The following is a 20,457-nucleotide window of genomic DNA, read 5'->3' as shown; positions in this document are numbered from 1 at the left end:
GCCACTTGAGAGAGAATTGAGTTTGGATCTTGAAAAGTGAAAAAGTGATTTAAATGGCTAAGTGCCATATATATACTCTTGGGGTTTATGGTCCAAAGGCCATTTGTGTCGTAAACTCTAAACTCTTGGAGTTTTTGGAACTTTATTGTTGCAAAATAAACCCTAGGGCATCCTCTCTCCTAGTTTCTCCTGGAGTACTATTCCTAAAATACTCAAACTTATTCCAAAAAGCTTGAAAGTTAGCAGAAACTGTTCTAACTTCTTTTGAAGTGAAGGATTGTACAGAATAGAAATTTCGGATTGTCACAATGTGTTCACCAAATGTACTCTAAAAACCCATTGACATGTATTGTGGGTGGACTCCCTAAAAAGAATATTGTCAATAAAAGAGATAAACCCTAGCAGTTACGTACTTAGTGCCTTGCAAATAAACATTGGTAGCTATGGACTTAGTGCCTGTTAAATAAACTCTGGCAGCGATGGACTTCGTGCCTATTCCTTAGGATAATCCTTAGTAATGAATGAGTGAATGATAGATGATTCTTAGGGTAGATCCTTAAGAAATAGAGAAGATAATGGGGATGGGTAATTTGGTTAATTGTTCGATGATGACACATAATAACTTTATTATTGTGGGTTGAAACCCTATGTACTCACCAGGTTTCCCAACCTGACCCACTCAGTTTATTTGAATCACATGTATCGATACGTAGACACATTAAACTGAGAGATTAAAGGAGACTTAATTCATTAGTATAAATGAATGTAAGGTCTGCTTATGCTTATGTTCCTAAATTGACGATGACATTCCAATGTTTTAAATTGAATAAAATACATTTCTTTGGAAACACTTTGATAATATATTTATCATGTTTTCAGAGAACAAATTTAGCAACATATTTCTTTAAAATGGATACTCTGGTTTTTAAATAAGCATAAATAAAATTTTTAAAATGACCGTGAATTTGGAGATGTCACAATTCTCCCCTACTAGAATCAGACTTCATCCTCGAAGTCCGTTGCCGCAAATAACTTGGGATAATGCTTCGTCATCTCCTCTCTGGCTCCTCGTCCATTTTGAACCCTTTCAGTGCAACCACTGCACCTTCATTAAACCCACCACCTTGTTTCGTAAGGTCTTCGTCTTCCGGTCGAGGATCACCGCCGGTCTCTTAATGTAATTCAGGCGCTCATCCACCTAAATATCCCCCAATAGAACTATTGTGGAATCATTAGCCACACACCTCCGAAGCTGGGAAACATGGAGGGTACTGTGAAACTGACTGAGCTCCTTAGGAAGATCCAGCTTGTTAGCTACCTTTCCAACCCTGGCAATCACCCGAAAATGGCCCAATGTACTAGGGCTCCAACTTGCCCCTCTTACTGAAGCGTATTACACCCTTCCAGGGTGCTACCTTCAGCAAAACATGTTGGATTAGGTGTCTAAGACCATAACTATAATTGGTATATACTTGAATTGATAGTAACACAGTCCTTTTGGGTTGCCTTCAAACCTGCCAATTGAATAGGATAACTTTTAGAGAGAGAAGGATGAATTTATTATTTGATTAACAAATCAAAATAAATGACTTATTAATGTATTATGGAAACAATACGTTAATTATAAATCATATTGTTTAATAAATATTTAATCAGAATTTAATTTGGAATTAATTTTGGGGTTAAAGGAATTAGTTAAAACTACAGGGACTAAAGATGACAATGTTCAATAGTTGGGCTCTAAGTGTGCCTTGGATGCCTTAGGGAGGAAGTTAAGCGATTAGGGTTATCGTGAAGATACCTGCCTTATCCAATACCTTCTTAACACCTATATAAACCGTCCTTAGGGTTGTATTTCATTTATGCCATCTTTCTAAGTGCCTTGGACAAAATCCTGGATCCTTCCCTCTCTCTCTCTCTCTATATATATATATATAGTTTTCCTTGGTTGCTAAGGTTTGTTTATGAGATATTAGAGGCACAACACTTGTGGCGCTTGCTACCAAAGGTTTTCAAGCTTAGATTAAGATTGTTATTACTACATAACAATAAAAGTTATGTTTACTAACCATATATGTTATTTTTGAAAATAATATAAATGTAACATCCGGCTTCCCAGGTACATTATTTTATTCATTTATTTTGGAGATTTTGGAGGGACTCGGCAAGTTGACGCTTAGACTCACCGAGTAGGGTCGCGAATTCTATCCTTATTAATGACCGGACTCGGCGAGTCGACTAGTGGACTCGACGAGTCCGTGTTGTTTAATGAAGCCCTAATTCCCGGGGATTGAGACCTATTTAAAGGGGCTTATAGCCACCATTTGCGGCTACCAGACCCCTGAGTGAAACCCTAAGCGATCTAAAACGTGTGTGAGGAAGAAGAGGCCATTTTTGATCCTTGTGTGGGTGTTTTTGCAAGAAGAAGGTGAACAAGGAAAGAGGGAATTGAAGAGGGTGCTAATCTGTGAATTTCATAGCCTAGGGACTTCATATTGAGGTAAATATTTGATCCTTCTTCAATTTTGGTGTTACTCTTTGAGAGTTAGGGTTTCTAGCCCCTTTAGAGCATGAATGGTGGAGCAATTGGTCCCTTCTTGTGTTGAGGCTTCGAATCTGGATCCAAAGAGGTCCAGAGACCTTAACTCCTTGATCTTTATGGGTGACATTGAGAGATATGAGCTTAGGGTGACATATTGAGGCCATTTCTTCAAATAGAGCCATTAGGTATTTGCATGGGCATCAAAATCTAAACTTTACGTGTTTATTTTGCTCAAGGAAGTCAGATATATGGGTTAGAGGAACAGATCTGACCTCAGGAGGTCATTTCTGTTGAGCATGGCATGAACTCGCCGAGTCCCAAGAACTTACTCGACGAGTAGGGTTAGGGTTCCCCGTAAATCACTCAGTTGGTAACTTGCCGAGTTGGGGGAATGACTCGGTGAGTCAGAGGGAATTAGAGGACTGGAGTTCAAGGCGGAACTCACCGAGTTCATCATGGGACTCAACGAGTTGAGTCGGGTGGCCCCGCGATTCATGCCATGTGTAACTCGTCGAGCAGGGGAAAAACTTGACGTGTCAAGCGAGACTAGAGAAATAGTGGACACATGTAGACTCGCCGAGTCGCCCAAGTGCACTCGACGAGTCGGGTCAAAGTTTGACCGTTGACTTTTGTTGACTTTTAGGGTTTGGTCAACAATGGGGTCTTTGAGTCAACAAAGGGGTAAAATGGTCTTTTACCCTTTTGAGGGTGCCAAGAGAGGGTTGAGTCTAGCCTCGAGAGTTATATTTATGAGAGTATTTATTTTATGTGATTAGGCGGAGGCTAGATCATATTTCTACCGAGTCAGAGATTTACCGAGACGTCTGAGGTGAGTCTTCTCACTATACTTTACCTAGAGTGGTAACACAGTTATGTGACAATGTATTTTAGAGTTATGTGCTAGTGTATTTGTATGCTATTTATGTGTTGAGATTTATTGTGATATGTGATATGCATGATTCAGAGTTTTCAGAGTTAGGACCAGTGGGTCCATAGAGTTAGGACCTTTGGGTCCATAGAGTTAGGGCCATAGGGCCCACAGAGAGTTGGGACTGGAGGGTCCCTCTGAGACACATTGACCAGAGGGTCAACAGAGTTATAGCCTTGAGTGGCTAATATGTGTTAGAGTGGTATATTGGGGAACTCACTAAGAATTTATGCTTACAGTGTTATGTGTTATATGTTTTAAGGTACCAGTGATGATCGCGGGAAGGCGCCGACATGATCTGTACACACACCCGCGGAGTTTATTATGATTTGATCTTGGGATATGTAATGAGATAATGTTGATACATTGTTTTCTTAAAAGTGATTATGAATGAAATTATGTGGTTTTAAAAAGTGAAAAATTGTTTTAATTTTTACGGTGTTACAAGTTGGTATCAGAGCCTTGGTTTGAGGGATTCGGATGCATCTTCGGGCGTATCTGAACTCAAACTAAGGATTTGAGAAATTTTTTGATAATAAAACAATTTTTAAAAAAAGAGTTTTGAGACAAACAGAGCAGAGCCATGTGTACGATCAGCCAACGTCCGAACGGTGATTTCCCAAAATACCCTTGCAATAAGTGTTATGAGATATATTATGCTATGATATATGATGAGTTATGTTAATGCATGCCAGAGTAGACTATGTATTCTTATTAGGACTAAAGTGGCCTGATATATTATGCCTTAGTCTAGGAGTTTTGTTGCTAGAGATGCTTGAGAGTGTTTAGATTGCACTGAGGAGCTTATGAGAGATCTGCTAGTGAGTAGCATATGATTAGAGAGAGTAGAGTACTTGGGATTTGGGACTCTGGTAGGAGGACTTGGGATAAATGTTGATGTGGTGTGGACGGTAATATTGGGGCCGTACTACTGAATACACCGGGTCAGTGCACAGTTCAAGTAAGAATCCTTAGAGTACTAAGGAACAAGTAGGGTGGAGTTATCGAGTGTGAGTATACTCGAGCGAGTCCCTAATATTCTTATGTTGTATTTCAGAGGGAGATCATGGTAGGGACACGCCACACACCAGAGAGCAGCGGTACGAGTGATGCGGAGATCCGTAGGATCATCCATGAGGAGGTGGCTGCAGCCATCAGGGCAGAGATACCAGAGATGTTCGGGTCTATCAAGACCACACTAATAGAGACATTTGACGAGAGATACGCTGCTCTTTCTGAGGCTGCTGTTGCTGCGGCCACTGCAGCTATAGCTGTGACTAGACCGCAGGGTGGTGATGCGTTGCTGTTCCATGAGTTCAACAACATAAAACCACCGGAGTTTGATGGGAACCAGGACCCGATTGCAGCGATGAAGTGGATATCAGACATAGAGGGGTGTTTCTTTACTTGCTCATCTCCAGAGCATTTGAGAGTCCAGTTTGCGTTGAACCAACTTCGATTAGGAGCGAAGGATTAGTGGAAGTTTGTGACAACACACTATACGCCTGTTGAGCTTACCGCAGTGACCTGGGAGAGGTTCACTGCTATGTTCCGAGATGAGTACATTCCCCAGGTGGAGAGAGATAGGTTGGCACAGGAGTTTATGACCCTCAAGCAGGGTACCGAGTCTGTTACAGTGATTACTCGGATGTTCCATAAGAGGGAGATGTTCTGCCCAGAGCACATGTCCTCCGAGCAGGCATGTATGAGCCGATATCTGAGTGTGTTGAGGAGGGATATACAAGAGTTCATGGCGAACTCGACGTACCGGACATTTGCTGAGCTTCAGGAAAATGCCAGAAAAGGGAGATAGATTTGGAGACCCAGGCTAGGGAGGAGGCTGAGTCTCAGGGGAGGCATCAGTGACCGGCACAGTCTCAGCCGGCAGCCAAGCGGGCCAAGCCCGCTGATTTGAGATCTGGGAGCCAGAGGGCCCGCACTTGTGGCAAGTGCGGCAAGAGCCACGATGGGGTGTGCAGAGCAGGGTCTTGCTACAAATGTGGCAAGGAGGGGCATATGGCCAAGGATTGCCCCAAGGGGTTTGCAGTATGTTTTCACTGCAACCAGACCGGACACCGGAAGGCAGAGTGTCCACAGTTGCGAGGGACAGCACAAGGAGCATCTCAGGGATCTGCCCCTGTTGCGGTGAGAGCTACAGATAGTCGGCCCGCGAAGGCCGAGGCACCGAAGGCACGAGGGAGAGCCTTCTAGTTGACCGCGGAAGAGGTCCGCGCAGCGCTCGATGTCGTGGCTGGTATGTATTCTTTCGTGTATTTAATTTTATGTTGAGATATTGTGCTTATATTATGATATGCGTAGGTACTTTTCTTGTGAGTTCTGTACCTGCTTTATTGTTATTTGACTCGGGTGCGAGTCGGTCTTTTGTATATTTGGCTTTTAGCCAGCACGTCAGTATTAGTCGAGAGGCGTTGAGTCGACCTTTGAGAGTTTCCATAGCTGACGAGAGAGCGGTGTATGCCACAGAGGTGATTTGAGGTTGTGTACTCGAGATTTTCAGAGTAGAGTTTTCGATTGACTTAGTTCCTATCGCGATGGGAGATGTCTGTGTCATCGTGGGCATGGACTGGTTGAGCAGATTTTGACCAGTTATCAACTGCGAGCGATAGATGGTGACCATATGAGACCCTAGTGGGGGAGTTCTTACGGTGTACGACTAGGGTACACGTTCTAGGTTGGCATTTTGTTCGGCCGCTAGAGCGAGACAGAGTCTACAGCAGGGCTGTAAAGGGTTTGTGGTGTATGTGATGGATATGAGGGTTGATTCGGGGAGACCGAGGTCAGTTGATGAGGTTCCGATAGTGCGTGAGTTCCCGGATGTATTTCCGGAGGAGTTGCCGGGTGTGCCTCCCGAGAGGCAGGTAGAGTTCCATATCGATTTGGTTCTGGGGGCTGTGCCTATCGCCAAGGCGCCCTATCGCCTTGCGCCTCCAGAGACGCAGGAGTTATCCTTGCAGCTTCAGGAGCTGCAGGGGAATGGGTTTATTCGGCCGAGCAGCTCGCCGTGGGGAGCGCCTATCCTTTTTGTCAAGAAAAAGGATGGTTCACACCGGATGTGCATTGATTACCGGGAGTTGAACAACTTGACGGTCAAGAACCGTTACCCGTTTCCGAGGATTGACGATTTGTTCGATCAGTTACAAGGAGCATCTTGGTTCTCCAAGATCGATTTGAGGTCTGGATATCATCAGGTGAGGGTACGAGATGAGGATATCCAGAAGACAGCGTTCAGGACTCGTTACGGGCATTACGAGTTCGTGGTGATGCCTTTCGGGCTCACCAATGCACCGGAAGTGTTCATGGATCTCATGAACAGAGTGTGCAAGCCGATGTTGGATCGCTAGGTGATCGTGTTCATCGACGACATATTGGTGTATTCAAGATCCAGAGAGCAGCATGAGGAGCATTTGAGAGAGATCCACAGAGTTTTGAGATCAGAGAGGCTTTATGCTAAATTCTCCAAGTGTGATTTCTGGTTACGAGAGGTCCAGTTCCTAGGGCACCTCGTTAACCAGAAAGGGATATTGGTCGATCCGGCCAAGATCGAGGTGGTGATGAGTTGGGAGGTGCCGAGGTCACCTACCGAGATCAGGAGTTTCCTAGGGTTGGCTGGTTATTATCGAAGATTTATCAGGGATTTCTCCAAGTTCGTTGTGCCACTCACCAAGTTGACCCGGAAGGGTGTTGCTTTTTCATGGGGCCCAGAGCAACAGGCCTCCTTCGAGACACTTCGCCAGAGACTATGCGAAGCCCCGGTGTTAGCCCTTCCGGAGGGAATGGAGGACTTTGTAGTGTATTGTGACGCGTCGATGTCAGGGTTGGGAGCGGTGCTTATGTAGAGGGGGCATGTGATAGCGTATGCGCTGAGGCAGCTGAAACCTCATGAGTCGAGGTATCCCACCCATGATCTGGAGTTGGGGGCAGTGGTGTTCGCCCTCAAGATCTGGCGTCACTATCTGTATGGGGTTCGATGTACCATATACACGAACCACAAGAGCTTGAAGTACCTGATGGATCAGCCCAACCTGAATATGCGCCAGAGGAGATGGTTGGATGTGGTAAAGGATTACGACTGCGAGATCCTGTACCACCCAGGCAAGGCTAATGTTGTAGTCGATGCCCTGAGTCGTAGGGCAGAGGGCACCCCGATGCGAGATGTTGGCATGAGATTGACAGTAATGACTCTGGTGTTGGACACCATTCGTGGAGCCCAGGCTGAGGCCGAGAGACCAGAAAACCGTAAGAGAGAGGGGGTTATCGGGCAGGTATTGGAGTTCGTTACCGATAGCCGAGGGCTTATGACATTTCAGGGTCGGATTTGGGTACCGTTTGTGGCCGGAACGCGTACCATTTTGGTGGAGGAGGCGCATCGATCGAGGTTCTCGATCCATCCCGGGGCCACTAAGACATATTTGGACCTGAAGAGAGAGTATTGGTGGCTCTGTATGAAGAGGGATGTCGCATGGTTTGTAGAGAGATGCTTGACCTGTCGCAGGGTTAAGGTCGAGCACCAGCGTCCACATGGTAAGCTGCAACCATTAGAGATTCCCGAGTGGAAGTGGGAACAGATTACCATGGATTTCATCACCAAATTGCTAAGGACTGCGAGAGGTGTCGATGCAATTTGGGTGATTGTGGACAGGTTGACGAAGAGCGCTCACTTTCTTACTATTAGTGAGAGCTCTTCTGCTGAGAGGCTGGCAGAGTTGTACATGAGGGAGGTGGTATCGCGACATGGAGTACCGGTCTCGATTGTTTCAGATCGAGATGTGCGTTTCACTTCCAGGTTCTGGAAGAAATATCATGAGGAATTGGGTACGAGGCTGCATTTTAGTACCACATACCACCCACAGACTAACGGAAAGAGCGAGCGGACGATTCATACGCTCGAGGACATGCTTCGGGCATGTGTATTGGACTTCGGAGGGAGTTGGGACACGTACTTACCGTTGGCTGAGTTTTCCTATAACAACAGCCATCATTCGAGCATCGGTATGCCACCCTTTGAGCTGTTGTATGGGAGGAGGTGTCAGACCCCCATTTGCTGGGAAGAGGTAGGGCAACGTGTGATGGGTAGTACAGAGATTGTGCTTCAGACAACCGAGCAGATTCAGCAGGTCAGACAGAGGTTACTGACGACCCAAAGACGTCAGAAGACTTATGCGGATAGACGACGGTCAGAGCTCGAGTTCCAGGTCGGTGACTTCGTACTCTCGAAGGTATCTCCTTGGAAAGGAGTGATCCGGTTCAGGAAGAAGGGCAAGCTAGGACCTCGTTATATTGGTCCATTCCGAGTGATTTCAAGGGTAGGCCGGGTAGCCTACCGGTTGGAGCTACCTGCAGAGTTGGGCCAAATTCATGACACCTTTCACGTATCACAGCTGAGGAAGTGTATAGCCGATGAGTCGGCAGTGGTACCATTAGAGGATATTCAGGTGGATACGAGCCTGAACTATGTTGAGAGACCGGTTGCGATTATGGATCGGAAGATCAAGGTTCCGAGGAACAAGGAAGTGCCTCTAGTGCAGGTCCAGTGGTAACATCGGAAAGGGTCCAAGCTGCCTTGGGAGCCAGAGCGAGAGATGCGTGAGCAGTATCCATAGTTGTTTGCGGAGTAAGACTTCGAGGACGAAGTCTGATTCTAGTGAGGGAGAATTGTAACATCCGGATTCCCAGGTACATTATTTTTTTCATTTATTTTGGAGATTTTGGAGGGACTCGGCGAGTTGACGCTTAGACTCGCCGAGTAGGGTCGCGAATTCTATCCGGGTTATTGACCGGACTCGGCGAGTCGACTAGTGGACTCGGCGAGTCCGTGCTTTTTAATGAATCTCTCATTCCCGGGGATTGAGACCTATTTAAAGGGGCTTATAGCCACCATATGCGGCTACCAGACCCCTGAGTGAAACCCTAAGCGATCTAGAGCGTGTGTGAGGAAGAAGAGGCCATTTTTGATCCTTGTGTTGGTGTTTTTGCAAGAAGAAGGTGACCAAGGAAAGAGGGAACTGAAGAGGGTGCTAATCTGTGGATTTCAGAGCCTAGGGACTTCATATTGAGGTAAATATTCGATCCTTCTTCAGTTTTGGTGTTAATCTTTGAGAGTTAGGGTTTCTAGCCCCTTTAGAGCATGAATGGTGGAGCAATTGGTCCCTTCTTGTGTTGAGGCTTCGAATCTGGATTCAAAGAGGTCTAGAGACCTTAACTCCTTGATCTTTATAGGTGACATTGAGAGATATGAGCTTAGGGTGACATATTGAGGTGATTTCTTCAAATAGAGCCATTAGGTCTTTGCATGGGCATCAAGATCTAAACTTTACGTGTTTATTTTGCGCAAGGAGGTCAGATCTATGGGTTAGAGGAACAGATCTGACCTCAGGAGTTCATTTCTGTTGAGCATGGCATGAACTCGCCGAGTCCCAAGAACTTACTCGACGAGTAGGGTTAGGGTTCCCCGTAAATCACTCAGTTGGTAACTTGCCGAGTTGGGGGAATGACTAGGTGAGTCAGAGGGAATTAGAGGACTTGAGTTCAAGGTGGAACTTGCCGAGTTCATCATGGGACTCAATGAGTTGAGTCGGGGTGGCCCCGCGATTCATGCCAGGTGTAACTTGTCGAGCAGGGGAAAAACTCGACGTGTCAAGCGAGACTAGAGAAATAGTGGACACGTGTAGACTCATCGAGTCGCCCAAGTGCACTCGACGAGTCGGGTCAAAGTTTGACCGTTGACTTTTGTTGACTTTTAGGGTTTGGTCAACAACGGGGTCTTTGAGTCAACAGAGGGGTAAAATGGTCTTTTACCCTTTTGAGGGTGCCAAGAGAAGGTTGAGTCTAGTCTCGAGAGTTATATTTATGAGAGTATTTATTTTATGTGATTAGGCGGAGGCTAGATCATATTTCTACCGAGTCAGAGATTTACCGAGACGTTTGAGGTGAGTCTTCTCACTATACTTTACCTAGAGTGGTAACAGAGTTATGTGACAGTGTATTTTAGAGTTATGTGCCAGTGTATTTGTATGCTATTTATGTGTTGAGATTTATTGTGATATGTGATATGCATGATTCAGAGTTTTTAGAGTTAGGACCAGTGGGTCCATAGAGTTAGGACCTTTGGGTCCATAGAGTTGGGACTGGAGGGTCCCACTGAGACACATTAATCAAAGGGCCAACATAGTGATAGCCTTGAGTGGCTAATATGTGTTAGAGTGGTATTTTGGGGAACTCACTAAGCATTTATGCTTACAGTGTTATGTGTTATGTGTTTCAGGTACCAGTGATGATCGCGGGAAGGCGCCGACATGATCTGTAAACACACCCACGGAGTTTATTATGATTTGATCTTGGGATTTGTAATGAGATAATGTTGATACATTGTTTTCTTAAAAGTGATTATGAATGAAATTATGTGGTTTTAAAAAGTGAAAAATTATTTTAATTTTTACAGTGTTACAATAAACTTCCTAGGGTTTCCCAATTGATGTTCAATTACTTATATGTTTAATTAGAGAATACATAGATCAGAATTATTTGGGTTGCATGCACACATAGGATTGTTTGTTATGCTCAAAACTCTTTAGTGGTGTCAGAGCCTAAAATTTGTTTTTTATTGCATTTGGTACAGTTGGTTAAATTTGATCAAAAATGGTTTATGGAAATTAAACCATTAGGGCTTGGAATTTTCGCAATTAGGGTTTCCAAAACCCCAGATTTCGAAATTTTGGAAAGGGTTTTAACCCTTTCCCTTGTCCCTCCAGATTCGAAGATTAGGGTTTCCTAACCATTTCGATTTTCGAATTTATGATAAGGATTGAAATCCTTGCTTTCCTCCCTTAGATTAGGTATTTTTTGAAAATTTAGGGTTATTGATAGGGTTATCTTATTTTTGGTAATTATCAGCTTATCTAGTTAAATAGGATAATTATAAAATTGGATATATCCCTACCCATTATTTTCGAAATTAGGGGAAAGGATTAGGATTAAATTATCTTGATTAATTTAATTGGATCATCCTAAATTGATTTAATAAATTAATTAAATGTTTAATTAAAAGATAATTATTAAATCACTGGTTTTATTTTTGAATTTAATATAATTATTTAATTTTGAAATTTGAAAATTTAAAACCCCAAGTATTTTGAAAAGTTTAAAATACATCCATATGGATTTTATTATTAATTTAATTAAGTGATTAATTAAAAGATAATTGAAAAACCCATAAATTGGTTTAAAATTAATTAAGTGAAAAAGTTTAATTTATTAAAAGATTAAACCCTTGGTATTTTTGAAAAAGTTTTAAAAATATACATTTATATTATATGTAACATTAAAGTAAGCTCCTTAAGTCCCTAGGGATGGTCTTTTTATCAGCCTCTATTGCCCTAAAACCCTAAGATCCAACCCTAATAGCATATTTGAGTGTTCTTAAGCCTTGATCTTGATTTTGGTGGTCTATGCTCCTTTAAGTGACTTTTAAGGAAACTCACTAAGCTCCGTGCTTATGTTTTTTAGTTTATGTTCCAGGTACTTCCAGTTCTAAAGAGAAGAGCTCGAGATGATTGAAGAGCACATACAACCTTGTTCCGAATTTTCAATTGTACTTTAGCACTGCATACCACCCCCAGATAGACGGCTGGAGCGAGGGGAGGATCCAGACGCTCGAGGATATGTTGTGGGCATGCATTTTGGATTTTAGATGGAGTTGGGATACATACCTCCCACTAGCAGAGTTCTCGTATAACAATAGTTATCATGCTAGTATCGACCGACCCCCGTTTGAGATGGTGTATGGTCGGAGGTGTAGGACCCCAGTTTGTTGGGGTGAAGTTGGGCACCGATTCATGGGAAGCACCGAGGTGGTGCTTAAGACTACCAAGTTGATCCAGCAGGTGCGCGACAGGCTGCAAGTTGTGCAGAGCCATCAGAAAAGCTATGTTGTCCAGCGCCGATCGGACCTCGATTTCTAAGTGGGGGACTTTGTATTGCTGAAAGTGTCACCATGGAAGGGTGTCATTCGGTTCCAGAAGAGGGGCAAGTTAGGGCCCCATGTATATTGGTCCGTTCAGGATTATCTCCCAGGTGGGCAAGGTGGCTTATCGTTTGGATCTGTCGGACGAGCTTAACCAGATTCACAACACCTTTCATGTGTCATAGCTCCATAAGTGTGTCACTGACGAGGCTACAGTTATATCTTTGGATGACATTCAGGTGGATGAGAGTCTGAACTACATTGAGAGGCCCATTTCGGTCTTGGATAGGAAGACTAAGGCTCTTCGTAACAAAGAGGTGAAGTTAGTGAAGGTGAAATGGAAGCACCGAAGGGCTCGGAATGGACATGGGAGCCGAAGGATGAGATGCGGGAGCACTACCTGGATTTGTTTGCATCACCAGACTTCAAGGACGTAGTCTAGTTCAAGTGGGGGAGATCTGTAGCGCTTGTTTCAAGTATCATTTATTTCTCAAAATTTTAGGGTTTTGGACTGGGACTCAACGAGTTGGGGAGCTCCAACTCGTCGAGTAGGATTCGTTATGGATGCGGGATGGAGGGTCTACTCGACGAGTTGGAAGGCCCCAACTCGACGAGTAGGCTTTGGAAAGCAAAACCCTAATTTTGAGGGTTTTGTGCCCTATATAAAGAACTTATGGCTCATTTGTGGCCTCCCTCATCACCCTTACTGTCAGAAGAGAAACCCTAGCCGTGCTTTAGTGCTTTCTTGAGTGTGTGTGTGAGCTTTGGAGAGTGAATCTTGTGCTCTTTAGAAGGAAACTTGAAGGTTGAAGTGATTGGAGTGAGGAGGAAGCTATAGATCTGGCATCTACCATGTGTTAGCAACCATTTGGATGTAAAAAGTCTTTACATTGACCTCTTGTTCTTAGATCTTCTCCCATGGATATTTAGTGCATTTTTAGGCCATTTTGGAACCATTTTTGGAGTAGATCATGATTTGAAGTTGTAACTTCAGATTTGGACACCTTAGGCGCCCTTGGGCCTAAAGATTCAATCTTTATCAAGCTTTAGCCATCCTCCATGCCCTAAAACCTTCTGTTAAGCCTAGTTTTAGTGTTTTAGCCTCTTGAGGCCTTGCATTCACGTAAAGTTAGCAACTTTACATGATATTTCAGTCCTAAGGGACTGGATTTGTAGTTTGGGGCTTTAGATTCGACCAAAAAGGATGAATATGTTAGGACATGGGGAAAACTCGACGAGTTGGATCGGGTTCTCCCTTTTTCGGTATACAGAGTGAACTCAATGAGTTGGTAAGATGACTCGGCGAGTTGGTTAGGTTTTTCTCGGTCTTCTGAACACTGAAGGAACTCGACGAGTTGTTGGATGCACTCGACGAGTTAGGTCAACATGGACTGTTGGCCTTGACTCTGACCATGGTTGACCAAGTTTGACTTTGAGGGTATTTCTGGTATTTCGGGATTTTTACAAAGTTAGTCACATGATGAATGTAGGCAGTTGAGTTGGAGCAGCAAGTTGGGATTGACTTTATCGGGTCAGCATTTCTTGAAAGGTGAGTCTCCTCACCATACCAATGGGTCTAAGGCGCCAATGTCGGCCTATTATATGATATTGGGATTGTTAGTTGATTATATGATATGTCGGTAAGACATTTATATAGAAGACCCCCCGGGGGGGGGGGGGGGGGGGTCCCGTGGCAGTAGTTTAAGGCCAACAGGGGGTTCCTATGGCACTTGTGTAAGTCCTTGGAGGGTTTCCATGGCATCCTAGTATGATTTCATGTTTAGCTTGTATGATATTTCTTTGGCTAGTGAAGACCATGTAGGGGTTCCCATGGCAGGTAGTCAAGGCCACGTGGGGGTTCCAGTGGCAGTTAGTAAAGACCATGTGGGGGGTTCCAATGGCAGTTAGTGGAGACTATGTGGGGGTTCCCATGGCAGGTAGATAAGACCATGTGGGGGTTCCAGTAGCATTCAGTATAAGACCCTGGAGGGTTCCCATGACATCCTGATATGTTATGTATACATGGATTATGTGGTATATGTAATTATTATAGCTTATATGGTTTGTGATTATGTAGATTGTGTGGAGTATGCTATGGGGAACTCACTAAGTATTAGCTTACAGTTTGTTGATTATTTCAGGTACTTCAGAGCCTAAGGTCAAGGGCCCGGCGTGATGGCGTGACATGCACTCTCTCTGACATCTTATTAGGGACACTCTGATATTTGAATAAAATGTTTGACGTTGTGGATTTTGAAAACAATTGTTATTGAGATTTCATGTTTTATGAGAATGTGTTGGTTATTTAAAAATGAAAAAAAAATGGAAAATTGGGTTGTTATAACTAGCAGAAGCTTTTTAAACAAAGATTTTAAAACATTTTAAACATAATGTGGATGATGTTGTAATCAAGTCGCGTTCTTCCCTTTATTCACCCCGAAGGATCTTGAAAAATATTAATAAACAACAGGTAAGTATAAAGAATGGTGAGCCTACACAGTACTCACCAATTATATTAATAATATATCTTCTAATAACATATAAATTTACATGATCACGTAATACATGGATTCTAACACATACTGTTAGTATCAATATTGTCACTTTCCCTTATAGGGTCACTCATGACACACTAATCACTTCCTCTTATATGGTCACTCATGATCATCAAATCATAATTAGTTTCGATAGTAACTCTTTGGTCTCTTTGAAACTTTTAGTTGAATTGAATGATTGAAAATAATAGTCGATGCTTCTATTTATACTAACATGTAAATCGGATAAGATTGAACAATTTGCGACGACGTCACTTAGACTGTGTTTGGCGCACCACAGCTAACTGATAAGCTAGTTTATTTTTCGAGCTTTTTTATGTTGTCGTGTTTGGTAAGCTAAAAAGTGGCTTATAAGCTAGCTTTTAAAAAAGCTACTTAGACTAGCTTTTTAAAATTTTTCCAAATACACCCCTTCATTAATTATAGAAACATATACTCTTACATGTCCTTTTATGTAATTTTATATATTTCAGCTAGTTTTACCAAACGTTATTTTTTATCAACTAGTTTTTCAGCTATCAACTAGCTTTTTATTTAACAGCTAGCTTTTCAGTTATCTGCTAGCTTTTCAGCTAATACGTCAAACATAGCCTTAAGAAATCCATGTATGTTTATATCGCTTAATAAACAATTTATCAGCACATTTTTTCTATGGTATCATTTGACTAAATTATCCATTACATTGTACTATTTTACATTACATATCCTTAAAATACCCAAATGTTTTTAATTTGAAGACTATTCTTTAATTGTTTCCTTAACATGCAATTCATCAATTGTTTTATCATGAAATGTATATATTTTCTAATGCGTCTTAACATATGCTTAACTAACTTTGACTAATTTACTACATGTAACATATATATACATAAAATATAATTACGATAAATATCTTTAAATATCTCTTCGAATAAGTCGTAAGTTATGAAATAAATGTAAATATATTTCAAATTAATATGGTATTGGAATACCAAATATTGCCCAATATATAATAGATATTATTTTATGATCTATCTAATTTTAGTAATAGATAGCTAACATCGTAAAAAAAACATAGTAAAGTATTATAAAAAATACAGGTATTATAGATCTCGTCGAGTTGCCTAAATGTAAGAACCATATTTGAGTTTCGGATGGCTTTAGTCAAGAAGAAGGATTTAGTCAAGAAGAAGGAATAGATTATAAAAAGACATTATTTATAATATCCTCGAAAGACTCTTTTAAAATGATAATGTCACTTGTGGTTCATTTTGACCTAGAGCTACATCAGATAGATGTAAAAATTTAATTTCTAAATGAAGACATTGACGAAAAGATTTATACGGTTTAACTAGAAAACTTTATATTGGGAGATCCAAAGCCATGGTTATCAACTTAAAATCCATATATGGTCTCAAAAGGTTTTCAATCAATAGTATCACAAATTTGATCGCATCATCATCTCTTATGGTTTCGAGGTAAATATTGTTGATGATTGTGTATATCGCAAGTTAAATGGAAGTAAATTTATCTTTATGATGTTATATGTAGATGACATTATTCTTGCGAGTAACAATATAAGCTTAATGCACAAAACCAAGAAATTTGTAACAAAGAGCTTTTGAAATGGAAGAAATTGTTGACATCTCTTTTTGTATTAGGAATAATTATAATAATATATCACTTTCGTGTTATTGTCACAAAAGAGTTATATCAATGAAAATCTAATTGAATTTGAAATGAAAGATCGTACACCATGAGATAGGTTATCGCTAAAGGAGACATATTCAATTTGTAACATTATCCCAAATTGATCTTAAAAGAAATGAGATACAAAGATCCAATACACTTTAGTAGTGGGGAGTTTATGCATACTCAAGCATCTATAATCTTAAAATTGAAATTATAGAACAATCTATGTATGCAACACTGGAAGGTGGAAAAACAGTTAACATATACTCTTAAACCTTTAGGTATAAAATTTGGTGGTCCCATACACTAACATTGCACTATACCACTACATTAACATAAACATAAGTCTGATACATGTTATCATTATAAATTTTTTAATTATTCATTTTTACACTACAAAAGTAAACAAAAAAGAAATTTAGAGCATTATATATACATCACAACTCCTAAAATTAAATCAAACCATTATTATTCGCATGCAAGCTTTGTCCCAAAACTAGTCAAGCAAATGGCAAATGCATGAAAAGCCGACAATGGTTGTCTATAATCCATAGTGAACATATCATCACCAACTTTTCCAAACTGAAGCAAAACCGTTTCACCATCACCTTTCCCACCCGGTTGACTCGGGTCCAATGTTGCCACCAACTGAAAATTCTTAACCGATGCAACTGTCACCCGCCCATGAAAATTCAAGCACCAACATTGCAAATGTTCATGCCACCTTGGAGCTTTGTTTCTCAAAAGGGTTTGAGTTTGACCAGAGTCAAACTGTTGATCTGGTGATGTGGATGTTAGAGAACACACCATTCTTCTTGGACCCCTTGATTTCAAAAGGTTGAATTTGTATGAAGTTTCTCCAATTTCAAAGTTGCTTGATGGAACTTGTGGGCTTATTTGTTTGTTTGCAATTCGCCTCACGGATTTGCTACTCAATTGTTTTGCACCATTGTTTGGTGGTTGGCTGTCATATATTGTGAACTTTGTGCCAAGAAAATCGGACCTGTGAAGGGTAAAATCGTCATTATGTCTATATTAAGTCATAAAGAAGCATCAATGCATAGGTGTATAGCTAGATTAAGTGCTTAACCCATTAAGTACAAAAAAAGAAATAGTCACTTACCTTAGTTTACCAACATAAGCATTGCTTCCTTGAGATGAATCGTCTGGATCAAGTGATATTATGTATTCAGTGTGAGCACCATGTCTGTATCTTCTTGCAGCTAAAAGAAACTTACCTTTGTTTGTAAATGCTGCCAAAAATGGAATCCAAATGATTAATACTTTAATTACAAGTCACCAGAAATATCATCTTCTCTCATGTCAGGATCTATACATTATTCATCAAGAGATTAAAGCTATGGATGCTTACATGGAGTAGCAGCTAGATAGAGGTAGAACACTGAGTTCTTCTTGTTTCTTTTAATCAGGCATTGAATTGGAGAATCACGTGACCCAGGCTGCAAAGACATGAAAATAGGTTAGATAATCAAGCTTGTTCATCCATTAACAACATTGGTAAATTTCAAGGATGTATTATAATGTATTATGTGATCAATGGAAACTTAGAAGGTAACAATTTGCAGAAATTATATACGAAGCATCATTAGGTAGATATTCCCCAATTTACCATGTGGATTTGACGATGAAGTAAACAATATTCTAATGAACGACGTGGTTACTGGACAATACTTCGAAATAAGACCTAGTCAAAATTGTCAACCATGAACAGCTACCAAACTGTTCATAATCGCTATCACAATAGAATTGACTTTATCGAGTTTTGACTTGTGCTACTTGCTTTCAGTTGTTTGAGCTAATCAAAAGCTTCTCCATAACAAACTGGATAATCTTCTGACTAAACATAAATCTAAAGCAATTCAACAAGAAAATTGAAAAAACAAACTAACTAACTATATTTAATTCATTGATTCTAGTCTCTGTGGAATCAACGACATAAAAATCAAGGAAAGCTTGAAACAAATTAAAATCAGGTAATATACAGCCAAATCGTACCTGCTTAAGACATGAAAGGAATGTGATCTTCCCGCTGTGAACAGGAGGCTTTACGATCTGTCTCGTAACTTCTCTCCAGCTTTTACAAACACATCCACAAGCAACCAGATTTCTCCGGAGCGGCCACCGGTCATCGCTCGTTTCCACTCGTTTGATTATCTCGCCTAAGAGCTCTGGCAACATATTAGACCACGAATCTCGTCCATTATTCTCGCCGCCGTTCTGTTCACCGACAACGTCGTCGTCTCCGGGAACAGCAGCAATGTTAATTTCCGGCGGTTTTGATAAGGTCGTCAATTCCTTAAACGACTTCGACCGGCTGCTGGTTCGACGTGATAGGAACGACCTACGCAACGACATCGTGTAGACTGGAGAGAGAGAGAGAGAGAGAGAGAGAGAGAGAGAGAGAGAGAGAGAGAAGAAGAAGAAGAAGAAGAAGAAGAATTGGAAGAAACGATAAAATGAATTCGAGCAAATTGAGAAAATTGTGGTGAAACTAGTGCTTACGTGTCAGTCAGCAGATGGATTTTGACGGACAGATTCAAAATGCGTTTATTATTTTATTTTAACAATTAATTATTCATGTAAACATATACCCCATGTTGTCCCTTTAAAAAGAGAAAAAGAATCGTGTAGTTTTTTTTATATATTCAAAGGGTCCTTACATGATTTGTTTAAAATTAAAGATACACCATGATGTTGCGGAAATTTATATATAAAAAGTGAATTCATAAAAATATAGTTGTTAAAAAAGATGCAAAATAAATTATAAAAAGTGGTATTCTTTTTAAATAAAAAAACCAAGCTTTAAGATAAATGAAATAACAAAGTTGGGAATAATTAATAAAAAAGATTTGGACAAAATTTGTACATAAAAAAAATAAAAGTTGTGCAAAAACTATGAAGAAAAGTTATATTTGTAAGTTTGTAAAAAAAATTAAAAAGTGTGTACTAAAACTGTAAAAAAAATGATAGATGAATGAGACATACTTGGGTCAAGATCCGGTCCAGACAATCGGATTTGACCAGATCCAAGGTCACATGTATTGGATTTGTGTAAAAAAAAATTAAAGATGAATGAGACATACGTGGGTCAAGATCCGGTCCAAACAATCAGATTTGTCCAAATCTAAGGTCACATGTATTGGGTTTGTTCAGATCCATGTTTTTTTGACCTGCTTGCAAAAAAGATGATCCATGTTTTTTGACGTGCTTACGAAAAAAAATGGGCGAAAAATTCAAACTTATTCTGGTCCTTGATTAATCGTAGGTTCCAACTTTTTTTTGAACGGCGAGCAATTATTATTAGAACAAAACAAAACATGCTAAAGCGAGAAGCTCTAGCAGATTACAAAAAAACGTTAGACATAGGAGACATACGCCAACAAAACCAATCAAGCAAATTCAACTTAGATCTATGTTTGATATAATTAAAGGTGCATGTACTAATATCGTCTCCAATAAGTATAATTGTTCGCCTTTTTTTCCAAAAAACGATTACATTCCTTTCTTTCCACAACATGCACAGTGTTGCATAGCGACAACTTCAACTTGTTCACCTTCTTGCTTCTATCCTTCGACTCCAACATATCGACAAGATCAGCACACGAAACATGGATGTGATTGAGGATTAAAGACTAATTTATCAACCACTCCCACAGTTTAAAAACAATAGAAAAAAAAAAACATGTGATCAAGATTTTCATCAAGCTCAAAAAGAAAGGACACATAGTACAATCCACAACTATCCCACGCTTCTCGAGAT

The 20,457-nt window shown here is 40.8% G+C and overlaps 1 protein-coding gene across 1 annotated transcript; it reads right to left on the bottom strand.

The window, feature by feature from the left end:
• Positions 1–17,012: 17,012 nt before the first annotated feature.
• Positions 17,013–19,116, bottom strand: LOC145062151 (tubby-like F-box protein 7). The gene is made up of 4 exons (XM_079009786.1): positions 18,693–19,116; positions 18,049–18,136; positions 17,800–17,929; positions 17,013–17,679 (listed from the first exon to the last, which is right to left on the bottom strand). The coding sequence occupies exons 1-4, from the start codon at positions 19,050–19,052 to the stop codon at positions 17,145–17,147; spliced, it is 1,113 nt and encodes a 370-aa protein (XP_078865912.1). The 5' UTR covers positions 19,053–19,116; the 3' UTR covers positions 17,013–17,144.
• Positions 19,117–20,457: the final 1,341 nt, after the last annotated feature.

The sequence above is a fragment of the Lactuca serriola genome, chromosome 7 (assembly GCF_051521515.1).
Source record: "Lactuca serriola cultivar US96UC23 chromosome 7, Lser_US96UC23_V15, whole genome shotgun sequence".
NCBI classification, from domain to species: Eukaryota; Viridiplantae; Streptophyta; class Magnoliopsida; order Asterales; family Asteraceae; genus Lactuca; species Lactuca serriola.
This window is presented reverse-complemented; position numbering and strand designations above follow the sequence as displayed.

Bases quoted from the DNA above. Each gene is read 5' to 3' on its own strand.
- LOC145062151 (XM_079009786.1), bottom strand. From the start codon at position 19,052: ATGTCGTTGCGTAGGTCGTTCCTATCACGTCGAACCAGCAGCCGGTCG. The intron at 18,137-18,692 runs GTACGATTTGGC...ATGTCTTTGCAG, and splicing joins TCCTTTCATGTCTTAAGCAG to CCTGGGTCACGTGATTCTCC. The intron at 17,680-17,799 runs GTAAGTGACTAT...TACCCTTCACAG, and splicing joins GCTTATGTTGGTAAACTAAG to GTCCGATTTTCTTGGCACAA.